The sequence below is a fragment of the Cydia amplana genome, chromosome 1 (assembly GCF_948474715.1).
Source record: "Cydia amplana chromosome 1, ilCydAmpl1.1, whole genome shotgun sequence".
In the NCBI taxonomy this organism is placed as follows: domain Eukaryota; kingdom Metazoa; phylum Arthropoda; class Insecta; order Lepidoptera; family Tortricidae; genus Cydia; species Cydia amplana.
Window position 1 is genome coordinate 15,599,651 of NC_086069.1, and position 23,508 is coordinate 15,623,158.

A 23,508-nucleotide genomic window follows, 5' to 3' on the forward strand; every position below is an offset into this window, starting at 1 on the left:
ATATTGTGAAATATTAGTTATTTACAAACTTGGGTATCCGTATTCTTTAAACAGTTTGGTATTTTTTTGACGAACCTTTGTGTATGATCTACATTCTACATATTTAAAAGTACCTATATATTTTATATCGCACGCACCTCGTCGCTAGTATGCAATAAAGGCTGAATATTGCATTGAAGTAGCTAAATTAATCCTTTATTGCGTTTTCGTGCGCACTAATAAAATTTTACCTTTTCGGCGTCAATGACCTGGCTAGCGCTTCAAGCCATGTAGGTAGGTACCCTGTTAGTTATTTAATGTAACCTTAAGTATCTCTGTTTTATTTGTTGTGCGTTTAAGATTTTATGACACTAATGTTTACTACAACTTATTAGGGAAACATAAATAAATACCTTTACTTATAATTAAAGTATGAACGATTCATTACCATAGTTCTACATCACAATATAACTTGAATATGGCTATCAACTAGGGCTTCCAAATACCGGACTTCTCACAATACCGGTATTAATACCGAAACTGTCTTCATCAATACCGGGATCCCGGATCCCGGTATTGGATATGAATCGCTTAAAATATTTTGTTTTATTAAAAAGGGGAATTAGAAAGGCTCACTGGAATACCAGATATGTACTAAAAGCTATTACAACAATAAACAATCAATGCCGCCATCTGCAATAATTTTATTTCACACTCCAGGTTGGCAATAATTTTATCCAATTTGTTGACTTCACACCTCACCAGTCACATTTGTAGTCCAACTTAACCAACCAGACAACATATTTTCAAATTTCCGTCAAAATTGGTTTGCCATTATTACAGTTAGGTATCCTTGCTCTTTCCTTTTATTTTTTGATAAAATTATAAGAACTAATTATGTTAATGTCACTGTCATCATATTCATCACTCACATAACTTCAGGATTCATCCACCACCAACCACCAAATATTTATCTGACGCATTAGGCAACGATCTTGTTTCAATAATAAAATGCGGGCTATACAGCATACGCAGTACGCAGTGCAAGTGTTATTTGTACATCATAATTTCATAGAAGTTTGACGTTTAATATTACACTTGCACTGCGCGTGGTATCAAAATCGTTGCAGACTTTTCTTGGTCTAACTCAAGATGCTTCTGACGTTTAGTAAGCTTTTTGATACATCCGAATATAATGGATTTAAAGGGTTTATACTGCGCATTTCCCTCATTTTTTTAAATACCGGGATCCCGGTATTGCCTTTAAAAATACCGGTATTGAAAAATGCGTTTAAAAAGACGGGATCCCGGGATCCCGAAATACCGGGATCCCGGTATTGGAAGCCCTACTATCAACCTTATTTATTTATACAATTTGTCTCAGAGTTAAGTGGTGTTGCAGTTTTGTATGCTGTAGCATTTCTATTTTCACTTCAGTGTTGCAGTAGCATATAATATTAGGTATTACAAACCGTGTTGCCTATGAAATAAGGCTCAAATTTGATTGTTCCCACTTCAAAATACGTTCTCACTTCTATCGAATAACCCATCACTACAAAACGTTAAAGAAATTTTAATTCTATTCTCTGTCAACAAAGCACACTTTCTTTTGCAACCATTTCACGACACGGCAGTTACTATGGCCTACGGCGGCGTAGCAGCGTAGCACCGTAGCACTCTCAACGTAAACTACGTGACGTAGCGTCTACGACGTAGTAAGTCGAGGGCCTTGCGTTTCAGTTTTGAAGCAAAATGATGTTCTTAGCGCTCTCATAGACCTTTACCGATATACTTGGAGGAGATACAGTGTTTCAAGAGGTTCGGAGATGCGGCAAAGGCACGTGGCTGTCACCGGTAATGTACTCGCGGGTATGGTCACAAAATAAAGTAAGATTATATGATGTAAACGTTACCTAAACTTAATGTCTATTTTTAAGCATACGAATAAAGGTAACGTTGTCTTAATCGACAATTTTGCACAAGCCACTTTGTTGCTTTATTTATTGACCTACCTAGTGATTTTGCTTAGGGAAAAATGCAAGAGCCAAGAAGACGGTGAAAGGGTTTTTTAAGCCTTGTAAACAAAAATGTAGTCGTAATTTAAGTCGAGCTTTGAAGGACAAGTTAAAATTACCACTCGTTTTAGCAGGTACTTATGGTGATATACATTTCTGACTTTTCGACCCCATATCCCATACCTAACGCAGATGTCAAAACAAACGTGGTATCGGTTTGCATAAGTAAAAAACTAAAAGAATTCATTAGCTAAATATATATTTTTCTTAGTCTCATGCTCACCATTTCGGCAGTGTTTTATATTCAGCGGGCGAAAGACGGCGTCTGGTCAATAACCTCGGTCCAGCAGTAAGCCTCCCCCAGCGTTGCATCCGGGTTGCGACTCCCACAGTAAAGTTACATGCACTTGTAACAAAAGTAAACCGCTTAAATGGACTGTCCTAATATGTTTCGTGTCATTGTTAAAATTGGATTAGGATAAGATGGACATTAAGTTCACTATCTTATTCATGTGAAGCAATTATATGACTATTTTTGAAGTGAAACTTCTTTAGCGGCGCTGTGCACTTTTTGAGGTGGTAAGACGGTCACGTGACCGTAAGACGGACACGTGACATGATCGAAAAACTGTTACATGTCATGTAATGTCATTGACTTTTTCTTTATTGATTTAAATGCCATCTAGTGAGTTTCGCTCTAACTGGTATTAATATAACTAGAGTACTAACAGTGATGTGTTTAGGGGTTTCAAGTAATTAACGCTAACGCTAGATGGCGTTAACCTCAATTGTACATAGTGCATTTTGGACTAGTCATTGAGTTTTCACTTCTGCCGGCACTCCCTGAGTGCAACCCGTTGTTTTTTTTTGCATAACGGCTTCTCAATGCCTAACCAAAAATGCCACATAATGTTGAAGTTTTGTCAGTAGTAGGTTTTAGTCAACCTCAATAAAATAAAGGGCATACATGTTATACTACATTCCTCACCACACGACCATGTTTCCTCACGTTCTTGAACTTGTTACAATACAGAGTAAAATTGTTATCTCTGACCATACTCTGAGGGGTGGATATGTAAGTCATTCTGAACAACTTTTACTATGGGGCCAACACCCAAATCGCAAAAAAAAATCAGTAGTTCTATAGAAAACATTGACTGTGATTTACCGAAATGTATGAGACAGTAATTTTTTTTTGCAATTTCGGGGTTGGCCCCATAGTAAAAGTTGTTAACTATGACCTACAGATTCACCCCTCAGAGTTTGGTGAGGGATAACAATTTCAACCTTTATAACTCATGTACCACACAAGTGTCGCGACCAAAGGTATCTCGAAGTTAAGTATACCTAAATCCAGACAAAGGATGAGACCACAGACTGTCTGTACCAGGGCATCGAACTAGGGGCGCCCCCCCACTTCCCGAATCGTTAAAAATAAAATCCCCTAAGAAAGTATAAGCTTCTTGATAAATAAGCTCCTTAGAGAGAGGCTTTTATGTCTGAAGCGAGACAGTAGGTTTCAAGTTATTGTAAAGTACGTGTAAATAAGACAAAAGTGTAAATGTCCGTCCCTTTTGGTTAGAGGTTGAAGATACACATAATCAACTTAGTATCTTATCCTCGTAAGTCCTGTGTTTTTCTGACAACAGTAGTCATATCTGCCGGCTGTACTATACCAAGTACAAACCAAGAATAGTGCTTCAGACCGAAACAAAAAGATGTCGATATTAGAGATTTTTTGAAGTGAGGTTTTATTTTCAGTATTTTTTATGGTATGTTTTTTATGTATAGCACCTCTTTAAGAAGGAAATTATTGAAAATATTTTGTACTTGTGTGAGTACATTGGGTTTTTACACAGTATAATAAAAAAGTTAAAGCGTTTATTTAAATTTAAAATTAAATCTATATTTTCTCTAAACATCACTAAAATAAAAAATTTACTTTATTACAACATAACTAATCTTCTTCTTATAAAAAGGTGAATAAAATAACCTCATTTCATTATTTTAATACCATACTACATCCACGGAGGTTGGATTTGGGTGTTCAAAACCTGGACTAGATCTCCAGACCTATCCCTGGTACTTTGCCCACGTCATGCCCTTGTACACTTATGCTTCTTCCAGTTACGCCCAGCTCATTGACCACGAGCACTTTGAAATCGATGACTAGATACACGTCCGCGTACTGCAACTTCTATTTCTCCATCTTCATATTCCGAAAACGAAGAAAAGTCCCTATTTGATTCCTGGTCGGGTTCAGATATAAACATATCATCATTATCCGAGACCTTGAAGTCATAGTTATTGAAAAGTTGTGATATTTGCTTTTCATCAAACGCTAGAATAAGAAAAAAAATACTTGTAAGTTAGACCGAACGTACTACCGTAAGTACAAATTATTTTGACCAATCACAAACCTCCTTAAATATACAGGTTTCTTTGAAATATTGTTTATTTTACAATATTTATAATTTAAATATACTAATACATTCGTATGACAACAGAAAAAACAAGTGATTACTTGAATATAAACCGATTATCTTACCTCGTGCTGGCCAGCGACCTGACTGTGTGGCTATTTTGCGAAAAGTGACACTGACACTGACAGTTGACTTTACCTGTCTAACATGGCGAAATTGACCATAGAATATATAATGAGAATGACCGTGTCAGTGTTATCGTTGTAAAAAAACTACCCGGTAAATGGGGAATGAAAAATTTGTACTTGAGTAAGTACATTAGGCAGTTACGCCATCTATGTAGTTAAAATGTCAGGTCTGCAGTGCTATCCTTAATTTGTACTTGTACAAGTACGCGGGGACTTACGAGGATATATACGAGTATCTGTATAAGAGTTATTTATAGGTACAAATCAAATTCAGTGCCTGGAGGTATGTATAGGTAAATAATTAATTAATTCGGCATTAATATATCATCGTTAGGCAGAAATGAATCTTGAGGACATAGTTTCATTTTATTTACGCTTTTTTTTAATTATGTCTCTAACTCATACGAACCATGTAGGTTCTAAGTAAAATACATACCTGTTAAAAATTCAAGGTATAAAATGAGTTTTACTTTCAAAATACTAAAGTTTGTAATGTAATTGTCTTGTTTATGTTTAAAAATATTTAAATTTATTAAAATGATTAATTTAATAGCCGTTTAAATTATATTTACACAATTTTCAATCGTGGCTGAATGCCGGATTCGATGTCTAACCTGTCAACAAATGAATGCTTTTCGGCCGAATGTTTGAAACGTTACCGTATTGAAAAATTATTTTGCTTAAAATTTAGTTTTTCTTCACAAGTGTGATTATAAACATTGTTGGTAACTCCGGGGGTAAGAATATTGCAAACTCGAGTCATAATGCCCTCCTTGTCTGCAAAATTACACTTACCGCCCTCGTTGCACAATGTACTATTAACAAAAAAACCTGCAACGTAAGTATTGTTTTTGGTTTTGTATTTTTTTTAGGTTAACCTTCTGTCCAATACAGTCCAGTTGAATGCACGTTTTACACTGCTGTTTTTAAGCATCCATCCCATTTATGCTATTTTAAACCGATCTTCTGGCTTGTAAGAAAACGCAATCGACCGCGAGAAAAGTTTGGCACTTGTTGGGTTTTTGTTTGTACCTAATACAAGCTGTACATAGTAGGTACCTACATAAAATTCATAAAGTGAGTTTAGGTAGCCGTGAACACTGGCTGGAGCAGATTTATTTCGTTAGGTGTGTGCGTCGTCTAGACTCCCCGCGTGTTTGCATTGGCAAATTGTCACTTGGGGCGCGCGCAGAATAGATCAGGCTGCCCACTTGCTTGTGCATATTTAATAGCTTTTTGAAGTCATGCAATCAATTATTGACGTCGTGGCACCGTATTCAGCCATTGTGTTAGAGAATGTGTGCTTCCCAATCTGATGTAGTAAAGTCATTACTCTGTGTAAATTAGGCAGCCAAGATTGCACATATACGACAGACGACCCCTGGGAACACTCGCTAGATGCCATTGGTGTCGTTTGCGATCTCTCTAAAGCATTTGATTGCGTGGAGCATGATACACTACTACACCAGCTGAAGCACTACGGTCTGTCAACTTAAACTCTTAAGCCTTGTTAAATGTTACTTAAACCAAAGAACCCAGAAAGTGGTTGTATGAAATCGAGTCTAGTGGTATGACTAAAGATTGGAGTGCCCAGGGTTCAATTTTGGGACCAATTCTCATTTCATTCATTTCATTTCATTTATTCATGCTAAACAACATACACAAATATACACAAATATAAGTACATGTCATATTATGAAACCCGGATGGGGCATAGCAGATAACTTACTTCTCTTCCTTGTATATTTGGAATTACCTATTGCGTTTGGAATTAACGGCAATTGAAATACACAGATTCATCTGCCACATGTAACACTAGTCAAATCATACCGCTAAGCATGACTTGCGTTGACCAATTGCATATTCAGATGTGATTTTAAACTACCATGACATCAACCTCTACATACGAGGGGTATTCAAAATATTCTCGGTATGAGAATGAAAACAAACAAGTACGAAAAGTTTGATATTTTTATTTTTCAATATACTCCCCCCCTATGTTCATACACTTAAAAGATCGATCAATTTTTTTTTTTAATCCCTCGTAAAAATATTTTTTATCTTTCGTGTAAAAATGCTCCTCCACTGCCGCCTTCAATGCTTCATCGTCAGAAAATTTATTTCCACGCAGATCCTTTTTAAGATTGGGGAGCAAAAAGAAGTCGCTGGGGGCTAAGTCCGGACTATACGGTGGGTGAGTAACAGTTTTAAACCCACGTTCAACAATAGCTGCCTTGGCAATATGAGCAGTATGGACGGGGGCGTTGTCATGCAGAAGCAGAATACCTTTGGTTAACTTTCCTCGCCTCTTTTCTTTAATTACATCCTTTAATTGACGTAGAATGTTAGCGTAGTACTGTCCTGTGATATTTACACCTTTTTCTTTATAATCGATTAGTAATACTCCTTCACAATCCCAAAATATCGTGGCCATGACCTTGCCAGCTGAAGGGATGACCTTCAACTTCTTGGGATGAGCTGAACCCTTAATGTGCCACTGCATGGACTCTTGTTTACTCTCTGGGTCATAATGATGAACCCAGGTTTCATCTCCAGTAACTATTCTTTGCAGCACCTCATCAGGATTTTCACCGCACAGGTCAATAAAATCGGAACAACAAGCTACACGCATGTCTTTTTGAAGCCGAGTCAGCATTCGCGGAACCCATCTTGCACTTACTTTTGACATATTAAGATGGTCATGTATAATATCATGTACGGTACCAATAGAGAGATTGGTTACTTGTGCTATAGATTTTACCTTCACTCGACCATCTTCCAATATAAGTTTTTCCACTTTATCAATATTTTCTTGTGAAGTAGCTACTACAGGCCGGCCAGGTCTAGGGTCATCTTCAATACTCTCCCTTCCGCGTTTAAACTCGCTTGACCACTTTTGAATGGTAGATAAAGAAGGAGCAGACTCACGGTAAACACAATCCATTTCCTCTTTTATGGTTTTTTTATTTTTACCCTGTTTTGTCAAGAATTTTATCACGCATCGATGTTCTAATTTAGTTAACATTGTCAATTCGCACAGGATGTTCATGTTTGTTCAGCAATTGCAGAAAAACAAAAGACTATCTCGGTTCGAATTATACTTTTTTTTAATGTCAATGAATAAACCTTAGCGGCCAGTAACGAAAGAAATTTTAGAAGAGGTCGTAAGATATCAATACCGAGAATATTTTGAACGCCCCTCGTATACGTTTAGGAATAATCGTGTCATAACAACATGCAAATGATGCAAATTAAACATGAACTCGCTGCTCGTTTTACATTTGGATTTGGGGTGCCATGTACGGAGGTGCCGAGTACAATGAAAATTAATAATGAACTTATTACAATGCCTATTGAAACCCAACACTATTTGTCAATCACCGAAATTATTCTTCAATTTGCACGGAAACGGCTATTTTGGCCATCGAATTTGGCAGATATAGTGCTGAACTAGCTTTGGTTGTACTTTACTGGTCGATCAAATTAAGATATTAAAATAAATATTTTATAAGCAACCTTGAACAGCTGCTGTATCTAGGAAATATTAGAAGCAGTAGACCACGTTCGACTGATTTTGTTACAAGTTCCCTAATAAAATACATACGGATTTTTATCATAAAATACGTCTTTGGTGGCAAATAATTGAATTAAGTACCTAATTAGTACCTCTTTATTTAATTATTGCCTATTATATAAAGTCCGTCAACCAAATCTTGTCAGTAGTAAAAGGCGGCAAATTTGAAAAATCGCGGGTTAGCAACACTGTGTTCAAATAATTCCAAAACGCGTGTCATCTGTGTTTTATCTGTGGAATGTGGATCGTGAATGAGAGCTGTCACCTTATTTGTTTTCATTTGGTTTTCATTCTGAATCGTTTCTGTTTCAAGAGATATTTCTGCTGTCACCATTAAATACTCATACATTAAATAAGAATAAGCAAAGCTAAGGGGCCTACAATGTACAATCATGCTCGTTGATGGTAAACATTACTAAAAATTGAGGTTATGACAAGTACTGGAAGAACTCTTTCGAACTTTTAAGATTATGTTCAGTTTTTTTGTTTTAGGGTTAAAAGGAATAAATAAAATTAAAACGTATGCCTAAATCTATCCAACAAGACCATAAATTGTGTCCTGGAAACCGTCCATAGGCCCACATGTCTAATATTTTCAGCAATCAGTTGTGACTATTTACAAAGGTAAACCTTTTAAACAGTATTAAGAGCCTTGATTATATCGCCGTTCTTTCGCAATATCTAGGTACCTAATCCATACATGTTGGTTGCAGGGTTAAAACTTGCCCAATATAAGGCGTTCGTAGTAGGTAGTATCTCTTCAGACAATACTTACCTATGGCGATTTATGTACGTGTACAACGCAACCAAGTCGAAAAGTGACCCTTATCTTATTTACCTTTAAATTAAATAAACACCCAAATATCAGTTGTTTTATTTTTAATATGTATATTGTACAATATATACCAATCAAAAAAATTACACAGGTATGTCATATTCATCCAGAACAGTACACTAATTTACATTAACAAGTGGCATATTATATTGTAAATAACAAATATATGCACTATCTAATTATCTGCATTTTGATATGATTTTATTTTAGTAAACTTAGAAGACATAGATAGAGAACAAAGAGAATATAAGCACTACGGATAGGGAGTTGTTTTTGATATCTTCAAATTTGTTCATCATTTTGATTAACATTGTTTTAACATCGCTTTTAAATTGTCCGTCCATGTTTCAATTTTTTTCAATAAACAACGAGTGACAATTTGAATTGACGTACGCAGGGCGCGCTCAGCGGAAAAAAAATCTTTTGGATCGATGTACATTGCTGCTTTTCTTAGCGCAATACTGCTCTTTGAGTGTTGCCCTACTTTAGTTTGCTTTACATTGCTACTGACAAGATTTGGTTGACGGACTATAGTTGAAGACATGTAACAACTTAGCCCACACGATTGTGCCCTTAGAATCAGGTAGTTCGTTCGATTTAATCCTCAATGTAAACGAGGCGAGGAGGAGTCACGGCTAACTGCAGATTGTTTATCTTTTTGAAACTACGTTTCTTTCTGTACAGGAAAAGAATTCGTTCCTGAACTACAACGTCTCGTGCATCCTGACGCTTCCTCCGTACCAAAGGCAAGGCTATGGAAGACTACTCATCGACTTCAGTAAGTACCAAAGTACCAATGTTTTTTTTCCTATAAAGTGAAGGACCATTATTTTAATAAAGTTCTTTTTCATTTTTATCTTCTTTAGAGACTTAAGTACTTTCATTAGAAATAGTTTTAATTTGGGCAAGCCAAACTAGGTACACCGTTGACAACTATACTCTATTCCAAATAGGATTAGACAGAAGAGAAAATGGTTCATTTTAGGTCAATTTTCATGTCACATGTCAATCTATAAGAAATGTCATTCAATAAGTAACATGTCTAATTATACGCTCCAAACATAGTTGTAAATAAAATATCTCAGATGAAAATACTTTCGCCCATTTTATCCACGTTTCTATTGAACTCTGGGGATGTTTTTTTTTCTTCAACCCTATGGTGTAAGGTGTCGATTAGGGATTGCAAAACCGGTACTGTTTAAAAGAACCGGGATTTTCGGTACCGGGCAAAAATGGAACCGGGATTTCCCGGTATTTTCGGTACTTTCGGGACTGCCTTCAAAAATCAGTTTTCACATCAATTTTCAGTAAAAAAAGCGTAAAACGACCACGAATCTTTCTTAAAACAATAAAAAAGTAGCACAGTGAATGTACACAATTCTTTTGTACCATAATATGTGTCTTTAAGTGACACAATCATTAATATAATTTGTTTTTTTTTTCCTAAACTAAAGTGTCATTCAATAGAACTTGCCAACTATGTAAACAAAAGTTACTAGTGAATTGACATTCAGTGTCAATTTTAGTATGGCGGTTTGTTTACATAGTTAGCAAGTTCTATTTAATGACAGTTTACATGATATTTTTACTATCTTTGTTGATTTGATTGGCAAAAACTGAATTGTGGCTCGTGGCTGAAGACGTTTTGTGAAAAAGGATAAACAAAATGATAATTTTCGCATGCGTTCAAAATGGGCTGTGGACCTTCGAACATATAATAACTATCAATACGACAAATTAAGAAATTATTCAGCCAGAATTATTAATTCATTTAATTTTTTTAAAATATCATTATCATAATGTGAATTTCTTATACCGTGTTTGAATTTGAATTAAAAGTATTAATAATTACAAAATTGTCTCTATTTTTGCTTCTAGTTAGTATACAAATATGAAATAACTAATTGTTCGTATAAAATGATTTATCGTACAAACATTTATGCCCTTAAAGTATCAAATTACGCAATTTTATATTGTCGGCATTGTCAAACCCATTGACTTTTTTTAAATTTATTTTAATGTAGTGATCAGCCGTAAAAGTATTACCATCGGCCTTAGATTGACAAAATATATTTATTTTCTTTATAAAACATGATATTTCATGCTAAGTAACAGAAAACAGTCAAATATTGTACCGGAAATTTTAGTCCCGAAAATCCCGGGAGTACCGGGATTTTAATTTTGAAATCCCGGTCCTTTGCTTGGCTCTAAATCCCGGGAATTCCCGGTACTTTCGGTACCGGTATTTCCCGGGAGCAAACCCTAGTGTCGATGCAACAGGCTTTTAAAAACGAATAATATATGGGATTTATAATAATTTAGGATTCAGTGAATATTTTTGGAAGTAATCGCTAATATGATACTACAACTTATTTACTTTTTTTTTACGTCACAGAAAAGGTTTAGAACACCTAATCTTGTCTACTTTTAGAGTCTAATGTTATTTGGAATTGAGTATGCAATCACATTGCTTAATTATTGTTTCCAATACTTAGTCCGTATAGCCCGTTTCATCTTGATTCTTAAAATAAATCAAACCTTTCACGGCTATTGCAACAGTGGAGCACAGAATCAGAAACACTTCTAAACCCAGAAACGAAAATATATTTGGGCAAAGCTTTCAGCTCTCGATTAGCAGTTTCCTTATTGTAACCCGTGACCTACCTCAAGAATTAAAAAAAACTATCGTCGCCGAATTCCCTGGGCAGCGGCTACGTAGGTTTGTTTTGGGCCGGCAGGTCGTCGACCCGGATCGATGGCTGCAGTATAGATCGGTCTGGCGTCTAGACAACCCCCCGTGGGCGTTGGGGGCGTGAGACGCGACCGACGAATTGTAGATGCGCGTTCTGACGGCTACGGTTAATTATCGTTCTGCGTACTGAACCAGGGGTAGTCGAACGTTACTTAGTCATTCCACGACTAAACAACTGGACTCAGTGGTCATTACAAACAATCATACCTGAACAATTAAGGCATTCCATTAAGACACATTTTCTTAAACGTGATTTTAAGAAAAAATGCCGCGACAATATTGTATTTGCCTACCTTCCTGATCAAATGAATTTTGAAGCACCCGATTTTACAACAACATTTTGACAACACTTGACACATTCGAATCAGACAAGCCAATTGAATATAATAAAGCAATGAATATGTAATATACGTATATAATTACTTAGATATTATTCACCTTATCTGCTAGTCAAATAATAATACTTAACTAACAAATTATGAGAATCTAGCACTAATTAAATATTACTTCTAAGTTATAGCGTAAAGGAAGTTAAAGTGGAGTTCAATAAAAATTGTAAATAACGTAAACAAACCAACTTATCTTATTTACTTTTTTTAAGAACTGCCATGATCTTAACAACAGTTTATATACTTATTTTTTTTTGTTAATAACATATCTACCTAATGTTAAGGTAAGGTGGGGTAACATTATCACTTGTATGGAATCCTCATACTGTTTGTCTTGCCCCGAGCAAAATAAACTATGTTAGTCTTATCCCACCTTACCTTATATATAGTGTGTCAAAGGACTGTCTCATTTCAAACATAGACAGAGAGAATCATACTATCTTTGTCTTACACTAGTATTAGTATAACACCCAAAAGAAAAGAATGAGCATAGTTTTTTTGGTCCTATTTACTGACAAATTGGTTTGACCTATAACTACTTATATTTATTATTTCAGTGAAAAAATCTTCGTAAAAATGTTAGGTTATATATAACAAAATCTGTCAATTTGTTAAAATTAATTGCAATTTCTATTGAACTCCACTAAAATTATACCTATAGCATTTTTTGCGAACAACTATACTGAGGTGGAAACTAATTTCGCCATTCGGATAAAAACTCGATTTCTGCAACCGAGTAATGTTAAGGAATACTATAATTAATACTATTAGGGCTCATTTAGACGGCGCGCTAACTCGTATACGATTTCAGTTACATTGCGGACCATTGAGGTTACATCAATTCAGCCGACCTATCAAATAACGCAATGTAATGAATTTCGCATGCGAGTCATTGCACCGTCTAAATAAGCCCTTAATTTAAACAGGATTTAATGAAGCATACTTTCAATGAGGCATATTGCATAAAAGACGAAGTTAATGTTACAAAGTTTTATTTAGGTACTCGTCATCATCTTGAATTTAACAATCATTTATAACTTCCTTAACGCACTTACAATGTATTTTCGACACAGGTATCAAATCATTGATTTACAAATTTTTATAGTAATTGTAAAATACAAATTAAGTCTCTCTTATGTGATTAAGTAATAGCCACGGACCTATTTATATGTTTTTTTTTCTGTTATGAAACTATAGGTCTATTCTTATTGTCTTTAAAATATATACCTACATAAACCATGTATGACTGTTTGTTTCTGAATAAATAAAAAAAAATCATCTTGATCTACAAGATACATTAAAGGGCAATGGTAATTAGGTATAGTACCACCTATAGTAGATCACTTTCTGATTAGACACTGTACGGTTCAGTAGAGTATGTGCTATTTATTCCGTTTATAGACTCATAAGGCACACCATATAAAAAAAAAATTGTTAAGTATGAAATCGAACGAAACAAAAGAAATGCAACTCTGTTCCATTTGAAAATTGATGGAAAATGGTTTAAATTAAATTACATTGAAGTAATTCGTACTACGGGTAGGGCCTTCGGAGGATAAAGTCTGTAGTCCATACACTACTCGGCCACAAGTATATCGTTAGTAAATGATTCATACCTGGATAGGCGTAAGAATCGCGTGCGTTAGGACCTGTATTAGGCGAGGTTAGTTATACTTGCGTGCAACCCCACAAAACATTATGGTAATTTAGAATTCAGTAACAATAAATATACCTACCCAGCCTAAAGACCATACCAACATGAGCACACGTTAAGATATGGAAAATCTTGTAAGTAATACACGAATTTATGATAAAGAAAGATTCAGTCGAGTTGGTGATGGTCCGTACATTACTAAACCACTATAAAGTAAACATAGCATTACGCATCAAGATGTAGTGGTTTTGATCCTTAAATTAGATTAAAGTGAAGTACTTACTTATAGTTGTATGTCAATAAAATGTATTAATTAATTTTGTCCGTCCGTAGTGTTGTTCCGTTTGATTTCTTTTCGAAATCGGATGACGGAGATCGGATCTAGTGCGTAAATTATCATAAAAATAGTTTTACGGCTACTTCGGACCATATTTTCACGGATTCGGATCGGATTTGGATCGGACGTAGTGCGAAACCGCTCTAACACTATATGGATTCGAAATAAAATAATAAATTGAAATTGAATTATAGTTTCTTAATTCTGCTTGAATAATTCTTCCGGCCGGTCGAAGTATTTATTTAGCAGATGGCGCCAACATAGCTTGCCCTGTCAGTCCCTAGAATTGTGTCAAATTTTTGTGTTTTGAATGCCCTGGATGCCAGCTCTTTAAGACAAATCTCATAGAAAAAGGGGCAAGCTATGATGGCGCCATCTATGCAAACCTTTGACAGTTGCCAACCCCATATAAGAAGTCAACAATACATTAGCCGCCTTTTGTTGCCCACAATTTTGACGTGATATGCCCACACGTTCTTGCATCATTTTGTTTTAAAAGTCAACCATTGTAGAGAATTTAACCATTACTAAAAGTAGAGCTGCCAAACAAACTAAGATCATGTTGTTTTTATGAAGACGAACATTATTTAGCGAAAGTGCGTACATAATACAACACATTTATTCCCACAGGTTACCTTCTAACCAAAGTCGAAGGCAAAGTCGGTTCTCCAGAAACTCCGCTCTCAGATTTGGGTCTCATCTCGTACCGCTCCTATTGGAAGGAAGCGCTCTTGAAAAGACTATGCTCCGCGCCGGGGCCTACTCTGTGCATCAGGGATCTGAGCAAGGACCTCGCCATTGCATCCTCGGATATAGTGTCCACGTTGCAGGAGAGAGGACTCATGAAGTATTGGAAGGGGAAGCACATTGTACTAAAGAAACAGGTGAGTGCACGACACAGACATTCATGTTTTGCCTTCACATTATTATGTAGCTAAACGAGCGCACAGGTGCTTTAATATAAAGTTTGGAACACATATTAACGCACATTTATAGACTATCGCGGCTATCGCGAAATTTATTTTATTACCTTTATTTACCGACGTTTCGACACAGGTTTCACTGGTAGGTGGTCGCGGTTAACGGATGTCCTAGCAAAATGTCAAAACAGAGATTTGTCTAGATGTTCACCATTTTCGTGTATCATCATTCATCTTAATTTATTAGCATTTGAACTAATTAATTAAATTAGTTGAGGGTCATTAATGAGGGCATGAGAATATTATTTACACGATTACCAAACCGCTAATGTCAGCAGCGTACGATGTTGTTGGAAAAGTGAGGTTTATCCGCTTCCCTGTAGAATAAATATTAGCTGTGTTTGTTCTTCAGTCCAGCTCTTTATTACTACGTTTTCAGGCTATATTCTTAACGTAAACTTAGGGCCCGATTCCGATCACCAAGATATATCAGTCAAACAAGTGTCAAAAGTAACGTGTTTGTTTGAAGAAACGTCACTATTGACACTGACATATCCAATCCATATAGTTTCAATATCTAGTATTTGACGTATCTTAAAGTTCTAATATGGCTGTTACCTATTTGATATCGTTTGACTGTGGGGTGGACGTGCAGGACGTCCTGGAGGAGTTGTCTCGGCGGGCGGACCGCGCGCGCTGCGTGGAGCCGAGCTGCCTGCGTTGGACGCCGCCGGGCGCGCCGCCGCCGCGCTGACGCCGCGCCCCGCGCGCGCGACTCGCGCCCAGAGCCCGCGCGCGCCACATGCCGCGCAGCCGCAGCAGCCAGGCCCGCAGCCTGCTGTAAGTCTGCCCCTGCGCCCGCTGATCGATTATATCCACTGTGAGATCTTTGCTTTTTCTATGTTGACTGTGGATTTATCAATGCCATGGACGCAGCTTTTTCTGCCTTAGTGTAAGTCCTGAGTAGACGCTCGAAGCGGAGCGTTCGGCGGGGCGTACAGCGTGGCGTCGGAGCCAGGAGTACTTTGAGCAGCGTGCACTAAGGCCGCTACTATACGTTTGCATTTGTTTAACATGCACGCCGCACGCCCCGCCCCGCTGCACGCCCAACTCGAGCGTCCACTCAGGCCTTACACTTAATAGATCTTTGATTGTACCTTTGCTGCATATTGATTGACTGTTATATATTGAGTGACGATCATTCTTAATGGACGCTGAATGTCACGTGCCGCGTAGCAGCAAAAGCTAAGAACGCGGCCATTCTTAAAATTGCCTTTAATGGTTCAAACATTTATATTAAACAGAGAATAGTTAGGTATTTGTTTTACAAGGGGGCAAAGTCGTTGTTTATTCTCTCGTTCTTAATAATATTGATACCAGAGGAAATGAGAGATTCCAAAATTGAACCACGAGCCTCGTTACTAAAATATAATTATTTATTTACGCATTTAAGTATATAACTTTAGTATCGATAAAATGTACTGAAATGAAACTTATAAGAATCAACTTCATATGTAAGTATGTAATGTATGTATGTGCCGCAAATAAAATTAAAAAACGGATTTTAAAAAAGTTTGTTCACATGTGAGCGCAGTTGTACGGGGCACTTTTCAGATGTCAGGAGAGGTGTAAAACACGCACTTGTAATATATAGGTTAATTCACGAAAGCTGACGCAGATCTTATATGAGAATTTAGACAGTACAAATCTCGCGTCAGCTCTTATGAATCTACTTATAACTAATGATGAAATTTCAGTACCACTAATATAGAACTGAAAAGTTCGAACCTTATGATTAGATATGTAAGATACTCAAACGTCTTCTATGTGTATTGTGTATTATAGCAATAAGTGTGGTTGTGTAGCGTACTTATAAGGATCCTCAGTTTTTATATCTTTGAAATTATATAATAAGTTACCTATATACACGTATCACTTTCTTTAAAAGTACGGTATATGTATATGTATTGTTCGATATGTATGTATTGAGTAGAGATAACCCTTGTATAACATAAGACTTAGTTTTTTAGCGCTTAATGGTTGTTCTCAGTAGTTAGACCACAAAATTATATAGCGGCTCACAGGAGCATATATTCCAAAATTATTAAACATTTTAAAATAATGCGCGTTACATACGGACGTACAGCTGAAAAGACACACAGAAGGACATAACAAAACAAAGATTTTGATTCGCCATCTTGGCTAAGAGACCCTAAAACTGCTTGTGGATTAGTTTATTTTCACCTACCAAGTTTTTATACTAGCGCCGCCATAACGTATGCTACTTCGGCTATTTATTTATTTATTTAGAAATTTAATTCAGGCAACGGCCCATATTACAAATACCTTACAGACTAACATACATATGTATTTTATAAACTTAAAACTAAACACTAGTTATTTAGTTGATAAAACGGCGTGGCTCCGTTGCATCGGCTGCTCCTGTGTCGGATTCGGCAGTTTGCCCCGGAACCTCCGAAACACGACACCCTTCGGCCAGAAGTCAGCGCACTCGATGGTCCCCTGCAGCGGTCGCGGCACGCGCACCACAAAAGAGTTGAAGTGCACGTAGTGGCGCGATAGTATTATTTAAGGTCTTGTTAGTTGTTAATGTTAATATTCTCTGTTAAAAAGATTTGTCATTTACTGTTCAACAAGCTCAAACTCGACGAGGTTGCCTTGATATTTTGCATAATTCAACCTCAACGTTCGACCACAAGGTTCCCATCATCGGGCCTGAGGGCCTATCGCGAACCACGCTCGACGTGTTGCTTCCCTGTCACACTTACGTACGAATTTACAAGTGCGACAGAGAGGCAACACGTCGGACGTGGTTCGCGGTAGGCCTTCTGTTCAATGTGTCATTCTGAATAATCTTATTAGGCTTATACAACTAGGCCGAACTTCATGAAACAGACATATGAAGTTTAGTAAAAATAAAAGAAAATATATGTTGATCATGGTGGATGACCAAAAAGCTTCCATCATGTGTTTATTGATGTCTTCGCCTTCCTAACAAAACTTCCATGGGACACAGACATATTAAATATATTAAGAACGACTTAAAAATCTTTTTCTACTCCCGTACTTTTATTTGTCATTTAAAAGGTCGTACACACACCTTTAAACCCCTATGTTATAGTTCTCAAGACAAGCCTTTTGTCTATTCCCCAAAAAAGTATTTGTGCATACACGCAGTATCTTTTTGGTACTTTTACGATACTTCGTGTAATCACCACTTAAAAAATATTGTATGAAATACATTGTTGCCAACCTAATTTTAATTGTCATCTCTGACAGATGACTACTAAGTGCATTGCTGCCAATTTACAAAATATTCATTAGGTTCTATAGTAGAAACAATAAAATTGCTTCAGAAGTCAGAAACGCGCATGTGACACCCGTAATATAGCAAGATCCATAGACTACGAACACCGCTTAGCGTTGCTTGTTAGGCTACTGTGGCCAAAATCGAGAAAAAACTGTCCAAAATTGTAAATTACAATTTAGTTAAATTACAATTTTGGATACGGATGTCACATGCGCGTTTCTGACTTCTGAAGCAATTTTATTGTTTCTACTAGTTAGTACTCATCTGTCAGAGGTCACAATTAAAATTAGGTTGGCAACAACGTATTTCATACAATATTTTTTAAGTGGTGATTACACGAAGTATCGTAAAAGTACCAAAAAGATACTGCGTGTATGCACAAATACTTTTTTGGGGAATAGACTAAAGACTTGTCTTGACAACTATAACATAGGGGTTTAAAGGTGTGTGTACGACCTTTTAAATGACAAATAAAAGTACGGGAGTAGAAAAAATACTACTTATAAAATACGTGAGTGACCCGTTCTCAATATATTTAATATGTCTTCGTCTTCCCCTCATGCGCTCTACTTTTTTACATTATAGGTATAGACACTGGAAGATAATTTCACGAATCATATAATTATGAATAATTTTATGGTTTAGACTCACTTGTTTTAAGTCACTCGCGCGACATGTCTAAACCGTAAAATTATTCAATGTTAGTATGTCTCACAACAGTTTAAATTCGATCATATAATTATGTTTTAGTTCTAATAGTATGCTGCATAAGCGAATTGCACACCTTATCAGCGTTGTAAATACTTAGTGAAATGTGTACGTTTATTTTAGATAGTTCAATTTAGACTAAGCTAGTACAAACTGTACAAACGTGCGTTTTATTTATGGAAGATATTTTTTGTACTGTGTTTCAAATATTATATTGATTGTTAATCTTAATCTGGTGTAAATATTACAATTACTTATTTAATATGTTTAATACAGTTTGAATTTTTATTAATTGTGTTTTTATTTTATTGCAGAATGGCATATCCGGGCTTTTTCTAAAATAAATATCGAAAACCCGATTCTTTCAAATCTGGACATTGTTGGGCTCATTCTACTCAGAATCGACAGCACTCTCCATCCTACCATTAAAAAAAGATGTCCCAAAATGTCCATTCCATTACGTCACGTTTTTAGTATGAGAAAAATGTTCACTTGTATGTAACGTGACGTAGTGGAATGTACAATTTTCATACAAAAATTTGGAACATTTTTTTTTATCACCAGGATTGAATATGCTAGTGATTCTGAGTTGAAAGAACCCAAAAACACCAGGATCTGGGAGAATCGGGTTTTCAATATTTATTTTAGAAAACGCCCATCCACCTATGCCTCTCATAAACTCGCTCGTGAATATCTTTCTTGTAGGTGTAAATGCCATTAGGTCTGATATAGTGGAGCTAACAAGGTGCTTGGGTTACTAGTCAAATCTGATGACTTTTTCGAAATATGAAAACGATTTTGCTCCTATGAAATTTATATGAAATACTAGCATGTGACGTCACAATCAAATTACCTACTCTTTATAGTTTTATACGGGGTTTAAAATAGAAACTGTGTCTAAAAATAACTGCTGTCTACGTTTCTCTATTAATCATCTGGTGCTTTATTTCATGCACGGTGTAATAGTTATTTTCGATACAAGTGCGAAAAAGAGGAAATTCGAAACGAGTGGCGATAAATTAAAACACGACTAGGGTTTGCACGACGGATCCGAAATGTATTGGAATATCCGCGGATCCGGATCCAGCTCCGGATAATTTCATACATTTCGGATCCGGATTGCAAACCATAAACACGACCGAAGGGAGTGTTTTAAATCGACACGAGTTGCGAATTACCTATTCGCACGTGTATCGAACAACGTTTTACAGTACATATGGCACTTTGAAGTTTCGACATACGTACGAAAAGTGCTATTTTACGCACTAGTGCGGAAAAGTAGCCCCATATGTACTGTAAAATAATTTAAAGCCTGATCAGTAATATATGTATGATCATTGTCAAGAAGGCGCTGTTATTCTCGTTTATAGGGTGACAGTTCAGTATAGTATGAAAAAAATTGTTTCAGTGAAATTCCGCAACATGGCGCGTGACCATATATTCCTGCGGGCTCAGCACGGTTCCATTTTTTATCCACTATCACTAAGCCCGTCACTTTCGCACTTACATACTTGTTAGAACGTGACAGGCATGGTGATAAATGATAAAAATGCGACCGTGCTACTAGGGCTGGTCAGACTTTAATTTAAACACAGTCAAATACCCTATTGTCAAGGTGTTAGGATGTTTATATTTTTAGCAACTTGTATAAGGCGACTAAGATTCTTGTTTCAAATTGCCGAATTTCTAGTAGGTAGAGCGTCAATCTAAAAGTGCCCAACTAATAATTAAGGTAACAAAGTTTATTACAGTGAAGTATTACTCCGGAGTCGCGGTGTAAGAGCCAGCCACGAAAACCTTCTGGAATTTTAAAAAGCAACAAAACTCTACATTAACATCAACACGCATCTAATTCTAAACTATCATCTGACAAAGTTTCAATCGGGAGGCGATGACTAACAAATATTTTTTTTTCATGTTCATGTGACCGGCTGATGGTCTTTTCCCCGAGATACAACCGGCTGACGATTTTATTTATTGGGTCAATCAACAATTTCTTGTTGTTATTCTGTCCCATCAGCGAGGAGACAATAGTAGCATAGATTGTTAGAAGAACTGCTGTACCATGTTCTACTAACATGCTCAGTAGATGTCCCATTATGGAAAGGTCTTATAACTACCATAAAATGCAAGTTTGGTTTATTTAAATACGAAAAACCTAGAATTTTAAGAGTGACTCAGGAGACCGTAATCATAGCAACGTGTGACAAGAAAAAGTTGATTAACCCTATTCACAATAGCAAACAACCATCTGACAAAGTATCAAACGGGAGGCGATGACTGATAAAGGTTTTTTTTTTACATTTTCAATCAGTGACGGTATTTTCACCGCGATACAACCGGCTGACGATTTTTTTTATTCACAATAGCATCTGAACTACCATCTGACAAAGTTTAAATCGGGAGGCGATGACTGAAAACATATTTTTTTATATGTTTAACCAGCTGGCGATCTTTTCACCGCGATACAACCGGCTGACGATTTTTTTTTAACAAACGGGAGGCGATGATTATTATTTTTACGTGTTTCGTTGGCTGCCATTCCTCAACCCACCAACGGAGCAGCAGCTGAAGCCACGAGGGTTCATCATACATAGCCGTTAACCACTATACGAGTTTTCTCCCGGGAGGGGATGACTGACGAAATTTGCGCCTGGCCCGCGGTCTATAATTGTCAACGTTTTCCCGGGACTAGTTCTCCGTCTATAGGCAGCTTCAATAACTTTCAGGCCACGTCTGCCGACTGCCGAGCAATCACTTTCCAGTCCAGCTCGCTGTGGCCTAGATTGCTGGAATACTTAGGTACGCACTCGCTAAAGCTATTTAATTGCAGTTTCGTGGAAAAATTTGTACTTATCGTGTTAGATTCGTATTGCACGTAAGTATTTTAATAATTAATTAAGTAGTGGGTACGTAGTTTTTTTTATTTATTTTTATGTTTGTTACTCCATATCTCCGTCATTACTGGACCGATTTTGAAAATTATTTTTTTGATTGTATGTATATGCATACAGATTGGTCCCGTTTTTGTCAAAACCCAGTTCTGATGATGGGATCCATGAGGAATCGAGGGAACTCCTCAAATCTTAAAGGCACACATATAGTGATTTTTGTATTTTTATCAACAAATCAAGCATATACATTCAAAAAAGTGACATTTGATGAAGTGGAACTGCTGATGATGATCAGAACGGAACTCTTCAACGATGCATAGCACACGTCTGACGATTTGTCCTCTTCGTTATGTTTGTTAAGCAAGTTAAGTTTTTAAGCTACATTTTTGTCAAGCTCGAGTGCTGATGATGGGATCCATGAGGAATCGAGGGAACTCCTCAAATCTTAAAGGCATGCGTATAGAGATTTTTGTATTTTCATCAACAAATCAAGCATATACATAAAAAAAAGTGACATTTGATGAAGTGGAACTGCTGATGATGATCAGAACAGAACTCTTCAACGACGCATAGTTCACGTTTGGCGATTTGTCCTCTTCGTTATGTTTGTTAAGCAAGTTAAGTTTTTAAGCCACAATTTTGTCAAGCTCGAGTTCTGATGATGGGATCCACGAGGAATCGAGGGAACTCCTCCAATCTTAAAGGCATGCGTATAGAGATTTTTGTATTTTCATCAGAAAATCGAGCATTTTCATTAAAAACTGTCGCATTTGATGAAGTGGAACTGCTGATGATGATCATAACGGAACTCTTCAACGACGCATAGCTCGCATTTGGCGATTTGTCCTTTTCGTTATGTTTGTTAAGCAAGTTAGGTTTTTAGGCACATTTATGTCAATCTCAAGTCCTGAACATGGTATCCATGAGGAATCGAGGGAACTTCTCAAATCTTAAAGGCATCCGTATAGAATTTTATATATTTTCATCAGAAAATCAAGCATTTACATTAAAAACTGTGGCATTTGATGAAGTGGAACTGCTGATGATGATCAGAACAGAACTCCTCAACGACGCATAGTACACGTTTTGTGATTTTCAATTTCGATTTTGACTTGGATTGGGCCCCGGACTCCGGACTCGGACCCGTACTCGGACTCGGACCCAGACCCGGACCTTGACCCGGAAAACCACTATGATACCTAAACTAAATCAACCACTATGATTACCATAAAATGTATACATATTACTAAATAAAGTATAAGCACCGTTAAGTGGGTTAGGCTTGTAGTTAGAGAAGTCGGTTTTTTTCTATTAAAGATTATTTTGTTATTCACGACTATATTATTGTGGTATTATAAATTATGCATCGTGGAGCTAATCTAGGCGTCTACCTAATTAGGCGTTAAAAGTTTACAAGTTCAATAAACGGGTGTTAAAGCGATCGGTTAACGAGAACTGATAATTGCTCCACGCCGGCCGCCTTGCGAATATTCATGCGGCACAGGCGCA

At 36.7% G+C, this 23,508-nt stretch overlaps 1 protein-coding gene across 1 annotated transcript in view; it reads left to right on the forward strand.

Moving 5' to 3' along the window:
- The window catches only part of LOC134648969 (histone acetyltransferase KAT7), a 32,825-nt gene extending 16,862 nt beyond the window's left edge, over positions 1-15,963 (forward strand). The window contains exons 9-11 of the mRNA XM_063503643.1: positions 9,699-9,792; positions 14,777-15,030; positions 15,722-15,963. Of these exons, the coding sequence (XP_063359713.1) occupies positions 9,699-9,792; positions 14,777-15,030; positions 15,722-15,820 (447 nt within the window). The 3' untranslated portion in view covers positions 15,821-15,963. The remainder of the gene's footprint in view (positions 1-9,698; positions 9,793-14,776; positions 15,031-15,721) is intronic.
- The last annotated feature ends 7,545 nt before the right edge of the window (positions 15,964-23,508 follow it).